This window comes from Chinchilla lanigera, unplaced genomic scaffold (assembly GCF_000276665.1).
Source record: "Chinchilla lanigera isolate Chin_1 unplaced genomic scaffold, ChiLan1.0 scaffold00098, whole genome shotgun sequence".
Lineage (NCBI taxonomy): Eukaryota > Metazoa > Chordata > Mammalia > Rodentia > Chinchillidae > Chinchilla > Chinchilla lanigera.
The window spans coordinates 6,534,110-6,554,982 of record NW_004955499.1 but is presented as its reverse complement, the minus strand read 5'-3'; the positions used below and the strand labels follow the sequence as shown (position 1 = coordinate 6,554,982).

At 39.7% G+C, this 20,873-nt stretch overlaps 1 protein-coding gene across 1 annotated transcript in view; it reads left to right on the top strand.

Moving 5' to 3' along the window:
- Anos1 (anosmin 1) overlaps window positions 1-20,873 on the top strand; it is a gene marked incomplete at its 5' end in the record, with an annotated part of 200,453 nt that overhangs the window by 131,757 nt on the left and 47,823 nt on the right. The window contains 3 exon segments of the mRNA XM_013505608.1: window positions 3,544-3,728; window positions 6,879-7,008; window positions 14,861-15,066. Coding sequence (XP_013361062.1) covers window positions 3,544-3,728; window positions 6,879-7,008; window positions 14,861-15,066 — 521 coding nt within the window.

The following is a 20,873-nucleotide window of genomic DNA, read 5'->3' as shown; positions in this document are numbered from 1 at the left end:
GTCTTATATTTAAATTTTTTTATGGCACCAGGGATTGAACCCAGGGCCTTAGTGCTGAGCTTCATCCCCCGACCAGTTTTATTTTTTTATTTTGAGACAGTCTCAAACTTGTGATCTCTTACATCAACTTCCAAGTGCAGAGATTACAGGTATGTGTCACATGCAGTGCCTGATTATGTTGTGAACATTTTTTACGTGACATTTGTGTGTGTGTGTGTGTGTGTGTGTGTGTGTGTCTTGGAATTGAACTCTGTGCCTTTGCACTGAGCTATATATCCTTAGTCCTTTTATTTTTATTTTATTTTTATTTTTTTATTTTTATTTTTTTTAGAAAGAGCCTCACTAAACTTGTACTTGCTGGACTTCAACTTGCAATCTTCCTGCTGGGATTATAAGCGTCCACCAGCACAGCTAGCAACAGTGCTTTGTCTCTTGGTATTTACCTTTTTAAAAAGCAAAAGTGATGGAGAGAGTGATTGAATATCTCCTTGAGAAATCATCACAAAATACCTGTGATAAGTTTCTCCTGTCCCTAAGTCACCTTTGAGCAGAGGGAGCAGTCACTGATACAAAGGTTTGCGTAAATATTTCAGTATCCTCCTGTTTCTCCTGGCTTATTCTTGAGTAGTGAAAAAGTAGGCAAGGTGATGCCTCCAGCAAACATTTGCTTTACATTTGCAATCGCAGAGAGTTCCCCTGGGGATATTCTGAGAGCAGAGAAGGACAGACATGGCTTTTGACCCCTGGGGCTGTCACTTAGTGAGGAAGACAGACATCGTTAAATGAGCATTTTGCATCACGGGGCAGTTAAACGCACATATTGACAGTAACAGGCCCAACCTTGGAGAGGGCCATAAGAATGGGGCTTTTCTTTCTATTCAGAAACTTCAGGGGAAGCGTCACAGGTGGTGGTATTTTGTCTGAACCTGGAAGTATTTAAGTGTCTGTAGTCAGAAAATAGATGGAAAGATTTTTCAGGGTTTAAAAAAATCGAGCAGGCAATGGTCATAGGAAGGAATTAACTGTGTGTTTCTAGGAAAGCTGGGTTTAAAGACAGGCTCTGTGCAAAAATGTAAGATGCACCATGGGAAGAGCTGAAAGATAAGTAGGAGGTGATCGTAGAGATGGAGAGACAGAGAGTTCACCTTCATCTTGGAGAAATTAAGATGCAAGGAGAGGGCCTAAGAAGATGGAGAAGAGGGTCTCACTTCCAATTTAGAAAATAATCAGAGTACATCACGAATAGTGGATTAGCAAAAGAGGCTGGTAGGGAGATTGATAAGGAGAAGGGTTTGAAGGCCATTTTGAAGCTCAGAGGGATGAAGAGGAGTGGGTGGTCACCATCACTGTGGAGACTGATGACTTGGCAATTCCTGGAAATGTACTATGCAATAAACAACTCAATGGTGGTGGGCGCATGAACAAATAAAAACTCTATCCTAAGAAACTGCACTGTTGTGAAGACACATATCTGAGAAGTAGCTATTTTGGAGAGAAGAAATTAAGATGGAGCATGTGCAGAGAAATTTAACAGGCAGGGGGAAACGTTGGCTTTCACCTTAGCCAGGGACTGGGGAGCATTTGCTTAGTAGAAATAATCTAGCCATGAAATGTAGCTTTCATTGTACGGGTTATGCACTCAAAATACAAGTATATGATCCTGGCTTGGAAAACCCTCAAGTCGTGGCTGACCAGAAGCCAGACGTGACTTAGCGAAGGTCTGTGCCAACCAGGGGAGCAGGGGGCATCATAAAACCAGTTGTTGAGAGGGTTTGCATCTCTATCAAAAGCCACTTCTTTTCTCTGCTTTTCTGGGTGGCTTTTCCTAATTTGAAATATAGAAAAGAGGTAGAGAATTGACAGAGAAACCTGAGATCGGGTCACAGCTCCAGGCAACTTAATCAATCTTCCTCAGTGTTCACTCACCTGTTTCACAGGCTCTAGTGAGTTGAATTTGTGGAATTCACCAGCCATATGCAGCCATAATCCAACTGCAAAGCAAAATGAAAAATGCCATGAAAATGGTAAATGTGTCCCCTAGAAAATATTTCTTTGAAAAAAATAAGTGACCTTTGGCTTCTGTATAAATCTGCATTTTACATCATCTGACACTATCCCACTAAACATTTGATGAGTTTAAAACCTCTCCAACAGGCATGAGTTCAGATCAAAATGAAATGAAATGGAGATTCAGCTGCAACACCAATGTGCATCAGATCTTATTTACATTTTGTGTTTGCACATTTTCCGCAATTCCCTTCGATTAAACTGAAGGAATGGAAAAATAAGTGGAGCACTGTGAAGTGGACCTTTCAAGTGGATTTGCAGCGCTTTGGCAAATGCCCATTTGCAAGAGGAAATGCTGTTAAGGGTGCCCAGGGTTCTTGTGTTACGTTGTCCTTGATTCTACCTAAGTCATTTAGTTGTACGTATCCTCTTCGTGTTATGGATTCCTTTATCCCCCTGATGTGCATGCTGGTCTCCCAGCAGCTGAAAAATTTTAAAACTGTAGCTCTAAACACTAGATCTTAGTGGAGGTATTTTTCAAAATTTCTTTCAAGAAATCCGAATGCATGCAGATGTGGTGACGCACACCTATAATCCCAGCATTGTGGGAGGCTGAGCTGGGAGGATGGATGGCATGTTTGAGCCCACCATGGGCAACTTAACAATTTAGCAAGAGGCTGTCTCAAAATACATAAGTAAATAAAAATTTAAAAAGGGCTGGGGATATAGCTCAGTAAGAAGGCCCTGGGTTCAATCCTCAAACTAGAAATCAAAATGATTAACTTCTTTAAAATGAGCTACCTGCGGGGGACTTTGGAAGCAAGGCACTCCAGCATGCCAAAACCAAGCCTTCTAAATTGATCATTTTTTCGCTTGTAAACCATTGCGTCAATAGGGGACTTCCCAAGCAGTCTGTTTGGAATCCAAAAGGCTCGCGCTTTGGAAAGCACACGCATGAGATCAGATCACATGAGATTTAGCTTTGCTATTTTTTTCTTTTCTTTTTTTTTTTTTTCCTGAAAGGGAAATTTCCCTGAGATGGCCAACACACCAAACCCTGGAACCATGTTATAATGACCTTAGTACGTAGCCATAGAAACGGAACATGTTAGACATGGGGAGAGGACTCAACCCTCTTTTATAAAGGCTATCCGCTTTGTGTGAAGTCCCTGTTAAGCTCCATGAAGAACCTCTTAGCACTATTAATTCACTGCCGTGCACATGAAAGGGTGATGCTGGAGATACATAGGGAGAAATAGCTATGTTAGGCACAGCGGTTGATTTTGACTATCTGTGGGGGCTAAGGAAAAGCGAAAAGAACAAGTTCCAATGGTCTTTATATGTGATGGACTGAACTTGAACCAAAAGACTTCCACCATGAAATCTGGTACAGAAGGACCACCGTTCTGGAAGCAAGCATAACATCCACCATCAGCAGATGGTGCTGCGTCTTCCACAGACTTCCTTCTTCGCCTCTTCCTTTCATGTGAGTCCCATGCAGGTTGTTTTAACCAGCATAACACGGTCTTGTTTCAGGGGTCCCCTTGAAGCCCCGAAAAGAGTTAAGGTTCACTGAGCTCAAGTCTGGGCAGCTGGAGATTAAGTGGTCCTCGAAGTTCAACATTTCCATTGAGCCAGTGATCTATGTGGTCCAAAGAAGGTGGAACTATGGGATCCATCCCAGTGAAGACGACGCCACGCAGTGGCAGACAGTGGCCCAGGTAAGTGCTTCAGGGCCTCTTTCGTGTTTCCCCTTGCAAAAGTGTCCAGTGCACAGTTTGGACACCCACAGCCAACTAACTCATAGTACCTCTGTCAGGAGAGCTGGGCTCCAGAGATCAATCAGGTACGCGAACAGCCTCATGCCTGTGTGTTGCAGAGAGGGTGAGCCATGGAGGGGCTGGAGATACCTGGAAAGCTAGCTCTTGGTTTACTAGCTCAAGATACATGGAGAAAGGAGAAAATATAATCTGATTGCTCATGTTTGTTTCTTTCCTAGAGCTATGTTTTTCCTGGTATGTTCAAACCCAACATGTCAGCTCTGATCTGCTATTTAATCCTTTCTGTGATTTCTTTTCTATTGGTCCTACATGTAAGCCTTTCCTTGGGAGTATGGTGCAAGATGCAGATCACAAAGCTCCTGTAGTGGGAAGTAGCCAACAGCTCTTAAATCTGTGCTAAGTGCTTTCTTCTTTGTCTTAGTCCACTTAAAAATGAATACACTAGCTGAGTGGAAACACTCCTAGAGTTTATCTTAACGCCACTGCCTTCTCATCTATCTTGATGAGAAAAGCAAAATATTTTCTTTCTTTTTAAGAGCTGCTAAATGGACTTCCCTCTGCAAAAAAATACAAAGACAAAAGTAAAAACAAAAGTGGTTATAAAAACAAAGAGTAGGTTCTCAATGAGAAATCGCCTTGTGCTTTTTAAGAACTAAATGTCCCCCTGCACAGCTGTGATGATAGGGGAAATTGGGGGCCTAAAGTAATAAGTTTTTATCAGGGATGAGATTCTTCCCCTTTTTTGGTAAATATAAAATCAAGAGTATTTGGGTGTTTGGAAGAATTTTTTTTTTTCTCAATAGTGAAATCTCAAAAAGTATAGTGTTTAGCTAAAACAAAGACCCCAAGATAAATAGGTTCAAAGTTTGTTGTAAAAGAAACACCTGAAGTTAGAAAAAATTCTGAGACCTAGGCAGATAAATGTAGTAATTACAGTTCATATATCTGTCATGAAAGAGAATTTATTTCACTGAAATTTTAAACTATTCAGAATACAGATTAAAATTCATGTAATTCCACTTGAATGACATGCCTGGTACCCATAAATAATGGTGCAGATTCATGTATAAATTTTCTAAATTATTCAAAGATGTGAAAACTCACCATCACATTATCTCTTTTATCCCCTCTTTTTTGGGAAGAAGAAAGCTCTTCAGTTATTATCAGTGTAACTGTTATAATTATCTGGCCAGTTAATGCTGATGTAATTCTCATTCTTTGTGAAACACGGTGGTTATTATTCTAGCTTTAAGCTTTTAAAACTCATGGGAAGGACTCTAAATGATGAAGTCAGCTGGAAATGTTTTCCCAAATGTAGCCTAATCAGGTGGCAAGGAGTGTTTAAGTCATGTTCATTTGCTCTCTGAAGTGTTTATCTCTGTGAGCTCAGAAATACTCTTAGATATTGACATAGACACTATGACCCTTTCCTGTAAGTTACTGTAAACCTAGGTATGGGAAGGCCCCAGTTCTATGCTATTTCCCAGTTTCACTGTGGGACAGGTACATTAGGCACAAGTGAGTGCTTGGGTGATGGGTCCACCCATCACGCCTTGCCAAAAGCAGCTGTGAAGTGGAAAGACTGCCAAAGCCTTTGCGTCCCTTGGATCCACATCGGCAGAGACAGGAACAACTACGGACCTTTCTCAGTGTACACTTTTTCCTTTGGATATTTATTGGCCAAGGGTTTACAGTTGTTCCTGGGTATCAAGGGGAGCCATGGTCCCAGGTTCCCTCAAAACGGATGGTGCTCAAATCCTTTATGTGATAGCACTTGCATGTTACCTCTGCATGTCCTTCAGTACCCTTAAAATCCTCTCTAGATGACCTCTGATAACTACCACTACCTGAATGTTTTATAAAGACTTGTTCCACTGCATCGTTGGAGGATTAATGACAAGGAAAACATTTTATACACGCTTGGTACACACGCAATTCTTTTCCAAGTATTTTCCCTGGAAAATAAGGCTGATTGAATCCATGGATGTGGAACTGGTAGATACAGAGGGTGGAGTATACTTAACACATGAGGTATAATCAAAAAATGGTACAACCAATGCCTACACCAAAAACAATTTATTATGCTGAAAGATAATTTGGTTTGAATCCTCCTCAAGATACCCTCAACTTTGCCTCCAACACAGTTATCTCACCGTTCTTGCCATATTGGGAAGCAGTTTGTTAGGAGGTATGAGAAAACATATGGTGGATATTCTTGCTGGGCGCCATCCAATATAAAACATGCTGTAAAAATATGACACTGTATCTGCATCTGCCATAGTCACTGAATCTGGTACTGTGCAACTTCTGGCTTTTCCCCAGAGTCTAAATCTCAGATCACGAAGAGTAGGACCAATTCTTCACAGATGTATGTATTCTACTCAAATTTCTTCCTTCCCTCTCTCTCTCTAACTCTGTCTATCTCTCTTTCTCTCTTCCTTTCTGTCATACATCTATATCTACCAATTATCTGTCTATCTATCTATCTATCTATCTATCTATCTATCTATCTATCTATCCATCTATATATCTATCCAACCATCCATCCAACCATCCATCCATCCATCTATCCATCCATCCATCCAATCATCCATCCATCCATCTATAAATTGAGGTACAATTTACATCCAGAAATTGTTAACATTCTTTTAAGTGTACGGAGTTTTTATTTTACATCCTTCCAGCACTGTCTTCAGAATTATATTTTGGCATACTTTGAAGAGTCACTTTATTTTCTATAATCTAAGAAATATTTTGTTTTCTTGCTTATAATGTAAAGATTTCATGCACATCCTTTACTGATTAAACCTTGAGATGCTCAGTTCAGTCATCAGTGTTAAGAACAACCCAAGCGTTTGTCATGGACTTTACTTTCAGAGGTGCATGACTCTTTGGGATAAAATATGAAAATTGTCCTCATCTGCACCAACACTATTCTCATATCAGGGCCTGATGACCTTGGTTAACTAATATAGAAATCCATCCTGAGTTGCACTGGCCATGTGTTTGTGAGTTTTTAGAAACAAACCCAACTGACACATCAGACTAACAAGTCACATGTTCCCTGTGCCCTGTGACATTTTCCCTCAGACCACAGATGAGCAGGTGCAGCTGATGGACATAAGACCTAGCCGGTGGTACCAGTTCCGGGTGGCTGCTGTCAACGTGCATGGCACCCGAGGCTTCACAGCACCCAGCAAACACTTCCGCTCTTCCAAAGGTCAGTTTTCCCTTCCTGCCGTGACACTGGACATGCACCTTGCTCCTGGGCAGGCACGTATGGGGTGGAGATTCCTTATGGCCACAGCCATGGGGGTGGCTGGCCAATGGGTGGCTTCGATTTTCTTAGATGACAGGTGGGACCAGATGTGTCTGGAGGCACCATGGAAATTTATGATTAAGGACATCAGGGGGATCTCACCTTCTAGGTGTCTCAGAAAATAATATACTGGTGGTGTTGAAACTTTGAAGGGAGGATTCTCCATGATTAAATTCTGTTGGGTTTCTTTTTTTTTTTTTTTTTTTTTCTTTTTTTAAAGGTATTCTGTATCAAGCAGCATTCACTTAACTTTAGAGGAGAAATGCCAAGTTTTGGCTACTTTAGATAGCATACCCTCAGTGGCACAGCGCCTGCCTGGCAAGCATGAGGTCATGAGTTCGATTCCCACACCACCCCGCAAAAATAGATAGCATGCCCTTTCTTGAAACTATTGTTGAACTGAATGTGACTTAAACTCTTACCTTTTTTCTATAACATCCAGAGTTTTTAGCCTGCCCTGAGTTGTCTGATCATGGATATACGTTTATTGTGTTCCTATGCATTTGCTAGTTTAAAACCTGCTTGGGACTGGATGAATATGTATACTCTATCACACTGGGGCTAGTGTGCTCTGTAAAAGGTGAAGGGCAGCATCTACCCAGGTAATAATGATATCTTGAGGTTTATCTTTCCAGTTGTGAGCATGAAAGTGACTGCACACCTTCAAGTGTATTTAACTTCTGCTTGACCCATCAAGATCTGCTTTCAGAGACACAGGCTAGCCATGTTTATTTACTAACCAGGACTTATCTCCTTACATGGAAGTAAGTTTGTATTTACTTCAAACTGAATGCATTATGGTATTAAGCAATAATGTAAGACTTATAACATCAATAGTGTAGCTGCTATAGACCACAATTCCTGTTCCATGATTGGAAATACGTACATCTCAGTCTATCCCTTTTTCCCTCTATGATACTGCAACTATATAATATTGGTAAATATGTAACACTGCTATTTACTAATCTCTGTACAATCTCAAGTCTCAAGGGCAAAACTTGCAATCAAGATAATTTAATATTTGGGTATCTACAGTATACATGATAGTTTTTTAACTCTGTTTCATAAAAGTCTCTTTTTAAAGAAAGATAAAGGTGTGTGTGTGTGTGTGTGTGTGTGTGTGTGTGTTTTCCTTCTCAGGAAGGCAAGTACAACATCTCAGCAAGCTTTGAAGTGACATTGTAAATAAACACATCAAACCTTGTCTTAAGACAAGACTGTCTCCAGCTGGTCTGATCGTTTAGCGCGGCCAGTGCAGTGAATAATTAATGGTAGGTTAGGGGGCAGGAATCAATAAAAGGCTCGAGGACTCTGCGCTGCTTTCACGGTTCAAATGCAGTCCAGACACATCCTGGTCAAAATGGGTTACCATCTGTTCGATGGCCTTCAGCACTGGACTGTGCTCTTACAAGAAGACTGCAGTCTCTGACATCAAACACGAACAGCCCTCTGTGGACAGATGCTGCAAGAGTGAGAGTGCCCCCAACCTCCTGGAGGTGTGAAAAGTGACCTTGCCTTCATGAGCCTTTGCAGTCAGGAGACAATTAGATGCCCTATCAGTCCCCTGAGCCTGTCTTGCTAACTGAAAGTAGCAAATCTGTGCTATCTCAACATTTCCAAGAACATCCTGGAAACTTAGCAGTCCAGAATTACAGCTGCAGCCCTTCTATTTGAATTGACTCCATGGTGGTCACCATCAAAATGTTCTATTTCCCACTTTTACATATATGCCTGATTCGTGCTTGCATACATCTCCCTGGGAGAAGGATTCCAGGCTTCAGTTCTTGCATTCTCATACATTGAAAAAGTGAGCACGGCCTTCAGAGTAGATGCTGTTAGGTGTTCAGTAAAGACGCCTCACAGAAGGGAGGGAGTGTGACAGATTAGCCAAACGTGGAAGACTTTCCCTCCTGAATCTGTCCAAAGGAGGCTTCATCCCTAATAAGATGTTGGCACCTTAATCTTACCAAGCCGGGCAAAGACCCTTACTGGGAAATATTTTTCTGGCAACTTCAGGAAATATAACTTACTTGCTATAAAGTTCACCCATTGTAAGAGTACAAGCTTACAAAAAGATGCATTTTAACCCAATGAACCGTGCAAACATCACCAACACTTGACGTTAGACTGAGTCCATCATCCCCAAAAGATCTTTCAATCTTCTCTTGCTTGCATTTGTCAAATGCAACCTGTCATCAAATCCCATCAGCCCCGTTTCAGAATTGATGCTGACCAGTTCTGACCATGTCTATCATAACCACACTGGACTGAGCCCACTATCTTTCCTCATTTAAAGAAAAGCTCAAGCTACATGGGAAGGTGGGAGAACTCAGCTTTCTTATCTACCAGACGTACGATTTCCGGTGTCACTTCCGGTGTCACCCCCACCCCCAATCAATAGCTTCCTCTAAAGGAAGTGCCTGAGGGTCATACAGAACATTCTGAGGAAGACATTTCCAAGAAAAAGTCTTAAGAAATGGAGTCTATTTTTTTCTTTTGGTATCGGGAATGAACTCACGACCTCATGCTTGCCAGGCAGGCACCATTCTGCTGAGCTATACTCCCAGCCCCACTTTTTATATTGATCTCTAAGATGGTTCACAGTAATGCATGAAAGATCTTATTGTTACAATTGCCTAAGTGGAACTTGGGACATATTTTAAAAAGCAGGAAAAAGAGAACACTCTAATGGTTTTGTTTTGCTTTGTCTTGTTTTGTTTTATTTTGTTTTGTTTTGTTTGGGTACTGGGACTCGAACTCAGGACTTGTGCTTGCCAGGCAGGCATTCCACTGTTGAGCTGTATCCTCCTCTCCTGAAACACTGTAATGGTGACTGATATATTTCCCTCTAAATGGCACATTTTTATTCAGTAAAGCTTATATTTTCCTGTTGTGCTCCAGAACTACAGCTTTACCAGTCTTCTAATGGTTTAACATTATTTTTAGAGTGTTTCCTTTCACAGTCGTAGCCTGTGAAGAATAAGAAATGGTCAAGTGCATTTGGGGAGAGGTAGGGAGTCAGTCTTGATCATTTAAGTTTCGGCCAAGGGGAAAAAGAAGGAATTTTTTCCATCTACCACAAACACCTCGGAAAACACAAGTAAAATTTTAAAAAGGGAAAATAAACTTGGGACATACTCATATATCATTATGGTTATATATATATATATATACCTTAAAAGGAGGTGCTGCTAGGATACTTTTCAGTGGAAAGTTTAGTCTAAATATTTCAGTGACAGAAATAAAAGAAGCCAAATCAATATTCCTCTTCCTGAAATGCATGTCGTTCCTGTGTGTGTGCATGGCTGGCCTGTGATTATTGCTAATGGGTACTTTCTTTCAAGTAGCGGCTCTTTTGATACATAGGGATGGTTTCTATATAAAAACTGCTATTATCTGAGAACCTAAAGGAGCCCACCTCCCACAGAGTGATGGGGTTTCTCCCAAGACAGGCAGCCGTGGTCCTTTCCCATGAGATAGTACGTCAGTGCAATAATAGCCGTGCATTTCGCCGAGGGTGATAAGTAACTTCATTTGTCACTTTGCCCACTGTGGGCCCGGAGTCTTTGCATTGTACCAAACCTCCATGCCTGTGATTTCGTTACTTGTGGTATTAGCTCACAAATGTCGAGTGATAAAACATGAAAGCAGCCTATCTGAAAGCCAAAAGGTCCATTTACCTTTGCCGGAAACACTGCCCAGAGTCACTGAAAAGTCAAAGTATTATTCTACAAGGCTGAAATTAGTTATATCCACTAAACAGTTTTTTTTTTTTTTTTTTTTTTTGTCTTTTGGCGACAGGGTATCGCTATGTAGTTCAGGCAGGCCTTGAGTCTATTGTAGCCCAGGTTGGTCTCAAACTCACAATTATCCTCCTGCCTCAGCCGCCCGAGTGCTGGAATTACAGGAGTGCGCCACCACACCCGGCTCCAGCCAGTGTAGTTTTGCGTCAGAAATCATGCAAGTTGTACCTGAGTAGGAGCTAAAACAGCCTTGCTACTTCTGTGATGTGTAAGAGTGCACTGGCCTTCTGCTCTCGGGGATGTTTCTGCAGATCATAGTGAGAATTTGGAGAGAAAGGAAGGAAGCAGGACAAGAAGTGAGATGAGGGAGAAATGCCCTGATCTGGGCTTCAGAAAGAGGAGCTGATGGGGCTGGGGATTTAGCTCAGCGGCAAAAACGCCTATCTGGCAAGCGCAAGGTCGTGAGTTCGGTTCCCAGTACCGGAGAAAAATTAAAAAAAAAAAAAAAAAGAGGAGCTGAGAGATTTCTGCTCTCATTGTGTGAACTGGATCTTCCCACTGTGTACCCCTGGGCTAGGGAATTTAACTTTCTGCTCCTCTACTCTCTCATCTTTAAGATGGAAACTGTTACGTCAACATTTAATTGACTACGGTACATGTTGTGACCAAAACGTATGATGAATGTTTAAATGAAAATTAAAACAATTTATTTCAGTAAAAGACACATTGACGTTGATTCCCCTGAAAATACCCCTCCCTCCTACTGTGAACACACTTTTCCCATCCTTCTGGCCACTTTCCAAAGCAGTTCTAGGAGTCCTCTTTTGTGAGTGTCTTTACAAACGATGATCAAAAATATGATGAATGCTGCTGCTGAGTGTCATCCAGTTGAAAGGCAGGCTCATAAAGACAGGAGTGTGTCCTCGTCTGCTGGATCTAGCACCGCATGACTTCTAGCTCTTCCCCAAAGTCAAAGTGATCATGAAAGGTTAACATATTTAATTGATTCAAGGACACTGGGGCAGCCATAACAGAATAACTAGAGGCATTCATGAGAGAAGACTTGTAGAACTGCTTCTAAAATTTCAACAAACAGTTGAATAATTATGCTGAAAGCAAGGGAGAGTATTCTGAGAGGGATTAATAGTAATATCTTTTACTATAATACCACTTAAAGTTCACTGTATCTATTCACCCTCCATAAAACCATTAATAAAGTTAGAAATAAATAAAATTCTTATAAACTTGCATAAAGCTCATGCCACCACAGCTCCTATTTTGATTAGGAGTTGGCAGTCTATGGCCTTTAGTTTAAATTTGTGCTGCTGCCTTTTTCTGTAAGTAAAGTTTTATTGGAATAGAGCCACAGACTAAAATATGTAAAGGTAGTAACAATGATGCATATACTGACTGTTATATGCAAGCTATCTCTTTTGACTTTCATAATTTAACAAAGATTATTTTAAGGGAGAAAGGCTGGGAGTATGGGTATCCACCATCTTGGTATGGAAAATACTCAAAATGGGCCCTACCTTGAAGAAAATATAAAGCAAATAGTATTAACACCTGTGCAAATACTATTTCCTCACATATTGTTTTCATGAATTATGTTATTTCATGTCCTGTCACATTGCATACACTGAATGATGTTGTTCTGGATTATTATCATTACATTCAACACATAAGAAAAAAAAATGAATGAAATAGATGAAAGGAAACAGTGAAATACCAAGTGCCAGTTATGTTTCTAAGATGTTGGAATTTCTTTAGAATAGGATACGATTTTTTTTTTTTATGTTACTGAGGATTGAACCCAGAGCACTCACACAGAACTATATCTACAGCTCCTTTTATTTTTGGAGACAGGGTATTGCTAAATTGCCTGGGCTGGGCTTGGTCTGTAATCCTTTTGCCTCAGCCTTCCAGAGTGCTGGCATTACAGGCACGCACCCAACTAGCAGATGATGGTGAGGAGTTGGGTGTATGATATCTGGAAAATTCCTGTGACTACTAATTTTTCAGAAATATATTTATATGGGAACATGAGTGGCTGTTATTGTGACATATTTTAGTTTTTGTCTTGCCTTGAAGTGATGATTTACTTGTGAATGAGTTTACTCTCCTAAAGGTCTGTAGCTCCCTTTTGTACATTAACCACTGAATCTTGCAATAGAGCAGGAGCTGTTGCTTTGAGTTTTCTATTTTAAACTGGGAAAAGTACACCCTTGATTTTGCATGTCAACTTTTTGATCTTGTTATAGCCTAGCAATTGTAACTGACAAGGTTTGAACCAGAAAGTTAAATATCACTTTACAAGTCAAAGGTCACATTTAGAAGTAACCTGTCATCCACTGAACATATATTTACCAAGTACTTACTGTGTGCTAGGTACTTTTGTGGAATCCCAAGATATACAACTGAAGTAAACACAAAAATTATTCCACTCATAGAATTTCTATTTTTCATAAGTGAAGGCAGACAGAAAGTAAAGTACAGTTGTTTCTCAGTTTCCCTGGGAGAATATTTCCAGGACCCCCAAGTGTACCAAAATCCAAGGATACGCCAGTCCGTTATATAAAGTGGTATAGTGTTGTAGTTTGGGATTTTGCAAGAGGAACAATACAATACAGGACACATATTTTATAAAATTATTCTTATAATAGTCACCCAAAGAATCATATAGAAAGAGAGAGCAGGAAATCTGTTGACACAATAATGATCCAGGCTGAGAGCCTGGATCCCACAGTAACGCCCTGCATGAGTCCAACTGAAGACCTAGAGCCCATAACAATGCGCACACGAGTCCAGCTGGAGGCCAAGACACCATGACAATGTCTCATACAAGTCTGATTCACAGATCTGTGCTGGGAAGGTCCAAAGGTCAGTGGTGGAAGCTAGAATGTCTGTGCCATTGGGATGAAGGATCTGTGCTAGCAAGGTGAAGGATCTGAACTGGAGCCAGGAAGTGATGCTCAAAGTAAGAACCAGAGCTCCCCACAAAAGTATCATAGCCATCCTCAGCGACAGTGAGGTCCCGAGCTCCTCTGATAGTGAGGATATCCAAGCTCCCATCAGGAAAGCCAAAGCAACAAGCTTCTCAAGGAGACTGAGCAGTGCATCAGCTTCCCTTCTGGAGCCAGGAAGCAATGATCAAAGTGAGGACCAGAGTTCCGCCAAAGTGAATGGTAGCCATTCTCAGTGAAAACAAGGTCCTGAGCTCCTACAATGATGAGAACAGCAGAGTTCATATCAGGAAAGCCAGCATGACAAGCTCCTCCAGGAAAACTAACAGCTGTCTACAGCTTCTCTAACAGCTTCTCCTCACCTTCTTCAGTTCTACCTTTTAAGCTGTTTGCAATAATCCTCAGGTGGGCCTCCCCACCCAGCAAGCACCACACTGGTTCAGTTCACCTGGGTGTGAAGTTGACCTCCAGTTGTCAATCCAGTACATGCAGTGTGTTCAAATAACTCACCACCCTCCAATATCCTTCCAGCCATCTGCCCAACCCTTGTTATGCCTAGCACAATGGGAAAATTTGTTGCTACATTGTAGTGCTTAGGGAATAATGACATGGGGAAAATGTCTATACATGGTCACTACATATAATCTCTTTTCCAAATACAGTAATTCCTCAGTTCAGTAATGCTTCTGTTTGAAAAAAAAAATTGGTTCTCAAAGAAAAATGTGTTTGGCAAAATTTTGCCAATTGTTGTTGTATTACATACTGTTATCTTCATGTTGGTTACTCAGATAAATGAATATGGACATGCAAGAGTAATCAAATAATTAAATATCAATTGTTCCTTTCAAGAAAGCAATAGAAATTAATAGTACAATTATCCCAGCCATTTATATTTTTATATTTATATTTATATTATTATTATTATTATATTTATATTTCCCCCCTTTCATCTTATTTTCTCCTTTCCTTGATTGCAGTCATTATTTGCTTTTGAGCAGTTTCTTTCCCTTTCTCACTATCAGATGTTTATTTTCCTCTGGGCTTCAGATCCATCCGCACCACCAGCCCCAGCCAATGTTCGGCTTGCCAACTCCACCATCAACAGTGATGGAAGTGTGACCGTGACTATTGTTTGGGACTTCCCCGAGGAGCCAGACAGCCCTGTGCACCACTACAAAGTATTCTGGAGCTGGCCGGTCAGCAGCAAGTCCCTGGTCCCAACGAAAAAGAAGCGGAGAAAAACTACTGATGGGGTAAGTAGGCATGGGAAGGAAGAGATGCCTCTTCTCTGCTGAGCTCAGGTTGGACAAAGGAGAGAGTCCCTTTCCCTGCATTTTGATGACATTCAGAGAAGGCAAGGCATGTGCCCGTGAAGGGGATGATCAGACTGGAGTCTCTTGTTCTTCTTCTCTTTGGCATCCCGGTCATAAGTTCAACGGTTTTGCTTTGCCAAATGTTCTACCATCTTGTGGTCCTTACCCAAAGCAAAGAGCCTGGCACTGCATGGACTGAGACCTCTAAAACTGAGCCCAAATAAACTTTTCCTAAGTTGATCATCTCAGGCATTCCTTACAGAAATGGAATGCTGACTGATACACATAGGCCAACTCATTTCATTTTTATATTCCAGGCAGAAGCAATTAAAATGAATCCTTCGACCTATTCTTCCCTAAGTGGCAGTCACAGCTTCAACCCCAGAAGTCAAAGGAACGCTTGAAATTATCTCCATTTTACCTATGTAGACACAGAAAATGAGATAAAGTGAAGTGTCCTTTATAGTTACGGTTTTTTTTTTTTTTTTCAATTACAGAGAAACTTTTAAATTAAGTGCCATTTCTTGGCTCTTCTGTTTCAAGGTGTTTCTATCTGTGATCTAATCAGCGTGAAGAAAGCTTAGAAAGTACATTTTTGATAATGTGTTCTTCACATTGATTAAAAGAATCTGAAGTGGTTTATTTTCCAGATGCTGAGAGATAAAAGTCTACATTGAACCATTTTCTGCAATGAAGTTTCTAGGATAGTGAGTGTCTTGAATCATAGGAAATGTTCCATGCGCTAAAAAGTCATTCTGTTTCCTTTTAGCATACCTTCCTTTATGGTGCTATAAAATTTGCACAAACACCTTCCCTGCTCATTTATAAACTTAAATTCTACACATCAATACATGTGTAAAACTATTTTAAAAGTCATTGCACTAAATATTCTACTATTTGTGCCATTTAGAATTAAAAGTCCATAGGATTTCTAGCTATTACATTATTTTCATGGTAAAGAAATTTTCCTGCAGTTCCATCTTTTATGTTAAAAAATTTGCCAGAAATAATCATTAGTAGTACATGCTTATCTCTGGAAAGCACTAAAGAGCCACCATTGTGAAACCACTGGTATCTAAAATATGATAGATGAAATGCTAGCAACCCCCTCCTTCCTGTCCCATCACATGCCCTGAACAACCAAATATTATCAAACATACAGTAAAGAAATTGCAATGTATTTCTAACATAGGTCCACTGTTGATTATACTTGTAATTACTTATTTATGCATCAGCCTAGAGTAGCCTACATTATGGGTGTCATGATCTCATGACTGACCAGTGTTTTTGGATGCTGAAAGGCAAATTATACGTTGCACAAATCATTGTAATTTTTAACAAATAAATAAACTTCACAGAAAGGCCAAAACATTATTATAAACTAATTTTTCTAATGTAATGATTTTATCCTCTAGGATGGCATAGAAATGAGTAATCCTCACCACCTTCCTTCCTAGATCAATGATACTTCTGTGACATCTGTTGTAAACCTTCTATAAATAATTCTTTAGCAAAAATTATGAAATGGATCAACCTGGCAGAATGCTTCCACATTTTTTCTGGTTATTGTTAATATCAAGCTCTTGAGTTATGGGTGGAACTTACCATGAGAGCCCTTGCCTCATTTGTTCAAGATGCCGGCTTAATCCTGGCACCACAAAAATAAAATTATAAGAGGCTGGGTGCAGCTCAGTGGTGCAACCCTGCCTAGCAGACTGAGGACTTGGGCTCAGTCTCCAGCACTACAAATAAAACGAGAAAAGAAAACAAAAAGGAAAAGAAAAGAGAAGAGAAGAAATATCAAACTGGCATCCAGTTTTGTGTGGGTGTGAATCTAGTATTAAAAGAAATAAACATAAAAAATTATAATTCTTCAAACATCTTCAGACCAGAAAAGAATTCTGAAATGGCAGAAAAAGAAAGTGCTGCATTCAAGTGAACACATGGGAATTATTAGTGAAAACAAGCTTAAACATGGGTCTTACAACTCCAATCAGTACTTTTGGTATGCATAGAGCTATATGAAGTGTAGTAGGGTCTCTTTGAAGACCTTCTCATTATAATAAAGGAAAAAGTAGGTTGTGATGAGGCCATAAGGGAGTATGATGTGGTCATAATGGAAATTATGATGCAATGATAAATCTTTATAAAGTCAGAATGGGGAAGAGTGAGGTCATAATGGGGGCAGTGTGATGTCATAATAGAGAACCGTGGTGCCACAATGGGCATTTTTTTTTCATTTTTTGGGTTTTTTTGGGTACCGGGAATCAAACTCAGGACCTTGCGCTTGCCAGACAGGTGCTTATACCACTGAGCTATATCCCCAGCCTCTGAAAAGGGCATTGTGATGCCATAATAGAATACTTGATATCACAGTGGGGAATTCTGAGGTCCCAGTGGAGCATAGTGACAGCACAGAGGAACAATGTGATGTCATAATGGGGAACTGTGAGGTCACAGTGTAAATTATGATGTCACAATGGCACATTATAGTGTCATAATAGGGCACTTTGAAGTCACAATAGAGCATCATCCTGTCACAACAATGCAATTGTAGTGTTCTAATTGGGGCACTGTGATGCCATAATGCACCCTTGTGATATCACAAAGGATGGTTGTGATATCATAATGAGGAACTGTGGGGTCATAATGGAGAATTGTGATGTCATGATGGGGGTGTTGTAATGCTACAATAGGACATATGAGGTCAAAATAGGGCATCATGATGTCACAGTGGGATACTGCAATCCATTAATGTGGTACTGTGATGTCATAATGAGCCATTATTTTGTCACAATGGGGGAATTGTGATATCATAAAAGTTGACTGTGGTACTATATTGAGGGCCAGGTGAGGTCATAATGGGGGAATGGTGCTGTTCCCACTGGGAATTGTGAGGTCACAGCATGGCATTATGGCATCACAATAAGTCACTGTGATGCTGTAATTGTGGCACTGTGATGTCATAATGGGCCTCTGTGATGTCACAGTGGTCAATTGTGATGTCATATTGTGACCCAGTGGTCTCTCAGTGGTCCCCAGGAAAAAATGTTAAGGGTTTTAGAAAAGAAAGACAAGAGACAAGAACTGAGGTGAGGTGGAGTCCTTACCATATTGAAAGAGGACTGAACCAAAACAGTACAGGCATTCAGACTTTTGTAAGGTTAGTATCACAAGATGCAAGGTTAATATCACAAGACACAAGGTTGCCTACTGCGTAATGACTGAAATTGTCTAAGCAGGACGTTTCTCTCAAGACTGAGGTAGCTTGACTGCTTTGGGCACTCTGGCTCTGTCCTGCCCTCACACATATGACCAATTCCAGTTTCAGCTGCTCTCAACATCTCTGTCTTTTCTGTTTAGTTGTGTAAGTGATGAGTGTTCAGTTGCAGTTGGTGGAGCTGTGTTTGGAGAACTCTGTAGAAGGTCTTTTTATTTTTGATGAACGTACTTGTTTAGGCTAAATATTTTGAGTCCAAGGAGTTTTGGAACCTGTATACAGCATGTTACCCCTATACAGTCCAATAATCCATCACAGCACTAAGTCACCAGTACACCTGGCAATCATCAGAAGTTGTTAGTGATTTGAACTTTTAAAGCTAGCATATTATTGTGGCATTGTTTTCCACATCTCGTGCTTATACTTTTCCACTGAATGTTTAAGACCAAGTTAAAGTGAGACCTATATTAATAAAATTAATTTCTTGCTATCTAGCAAGGTCAGTTAAATCTTCTCAGGAAATCACCTTGGAACCAAGTACAGCATCTCTTAGTTCTTCTGTCAGTGTCAGCCATCTGGATGAGTCACGGCCATTGCTTGACCAAATTGCTTTCTGTGAAAGCTTGAGAGACTTTTTTCTCTCCTGGAGATTCTCCTTTAGGCACAATATATGTCATAGAATCACTTTCTTCTGTGGTCCCCTAGTGTCCTTGATCAAAAGATTAGGGATTCAACTGAGTTGTAGACCATATATCCTGGGTCTTCATTGACCTTGGAGGGCTAGGACCAAAATATTAGCTACCCTCTTAGTCTAATCTAGTTCTAATTCTTTGGTCTCCAAAGTCAGTTGTTAAACATCCAGAAGAGATTAATGACATTACATTATAAGGGAGGCAGTAAGCTTAATTTCACTTATCTGAATAAGTCTTATCTGAATGTCAAACACTTACCTTAAACACAATTTCACTTATCTTATCTGAATGTCAAACACCTTAGAACATAAAATAGAACTGTTATTTCTAACAACCATGGATATCCTAATATTTAAATCCTTATAGAATGTTAACAGACAACAGTTACGTATTTTCACATTAGAAATCAAAACCATACACACAACTGTAGCATGACAATCATGATGACATTTTGTGACATACCTAATTTTTCATTTTGACGTAACATAACCCTTTTAACCAATCATCTCTATCGAATACATAAGAAACTTTTACCTAATTTATTGTCCTTTAATGGGATATACAGCACATTAGTTTTTTGTTAAAGTCAGAGGACTGAATCTGAGGGAAATTCTTATCACAATAAGCAATGTTTGTTTTACATTTTGGAAGACCTGTACATCTGGAATCATGAATACATTCAATATACTATGAGATTAACAATAATGAATTGTCATATACATATGAAAACCTTGTTTTTTAATTCAGTTTTGTATCAAGAGCATCTTTTATGAGAAAAGCTTATTGTATTTTTCCTAGAAAACTTTACCTTTTGATCAATGAACAAATTATTGGGGGTGTCTCCCAAGAGACTATAGAGATTATTGGGGGCTCCTTATTAATGAACAAAGGTTGGCCACCCCTCTATTCACCAACTGGAGTCCAGTCCAATGATCTCTCCCTACTCTAATAATATTAATTATCTTTAAGATAATAGTATCTTAAATTTTTTGAAGAACTCTGAGAAAACCAATTTTGATATCACTTTTACTAGTTGGTAACTCAGGTGAAATCATGCTTTTAAGTCTATAACCCAAATTGTATTCTGAACGAATGATCAAAAAAGAGAAAAATTGTTGAGCTCACCTAAAAAGGGAGCAGCTATTCATGGAATGACAGACAAATAGACAAATAACAAGTACACAGAACAAAGAAACAAACATCTTTACAAAATCAGAGTGCACTCAAATATATTTTTGACCAAATTGAATTGCAATAACTCTATCACAATTTTAGAAATTTATCATTATAAATGTCATTAATCTTCTCTTCTAGTCAGATTTTTCTTGTTCATCAATTAGCAGAGATTGCTTATCAGAAATATTTGGAAGGAATAGAATTTTTTATCTGTAAGTAATATACATTTTTTACATTTTATTTTGTCTTAAGAGTGCTGCTAACTTTCAGGTCAGTTATCTCTATATACTCTATCACCTATTTAGACCTTAGAGTTCCATTTTGTAGGTTTCTTTAATAGGCCCCAGGTCAAATCTAGCCTCATCACTATCAAGTTCTCCAGATCTGGCTTCATGATGCAGCTGGACAGCATGCTGTAATAAAACACAAACATATCCTCAAACCCAAATTAGCTTTTCTTGCTTTACCTGATTAAATTGTCTTTCTGCTGTTGTACTTCTACCTTTTGTAGAATTTAAAAATTTTACAGTATATATTGACAGGTGAAGCAGGAAGGATTGATTACCCCTTTTGTTCTTATAACTGAATTTTGATTGTACAGTGAGAAACCTGTATCCTATATTTTGGAAGAGAAAGCCATCATATAGGTTTTCTTACTC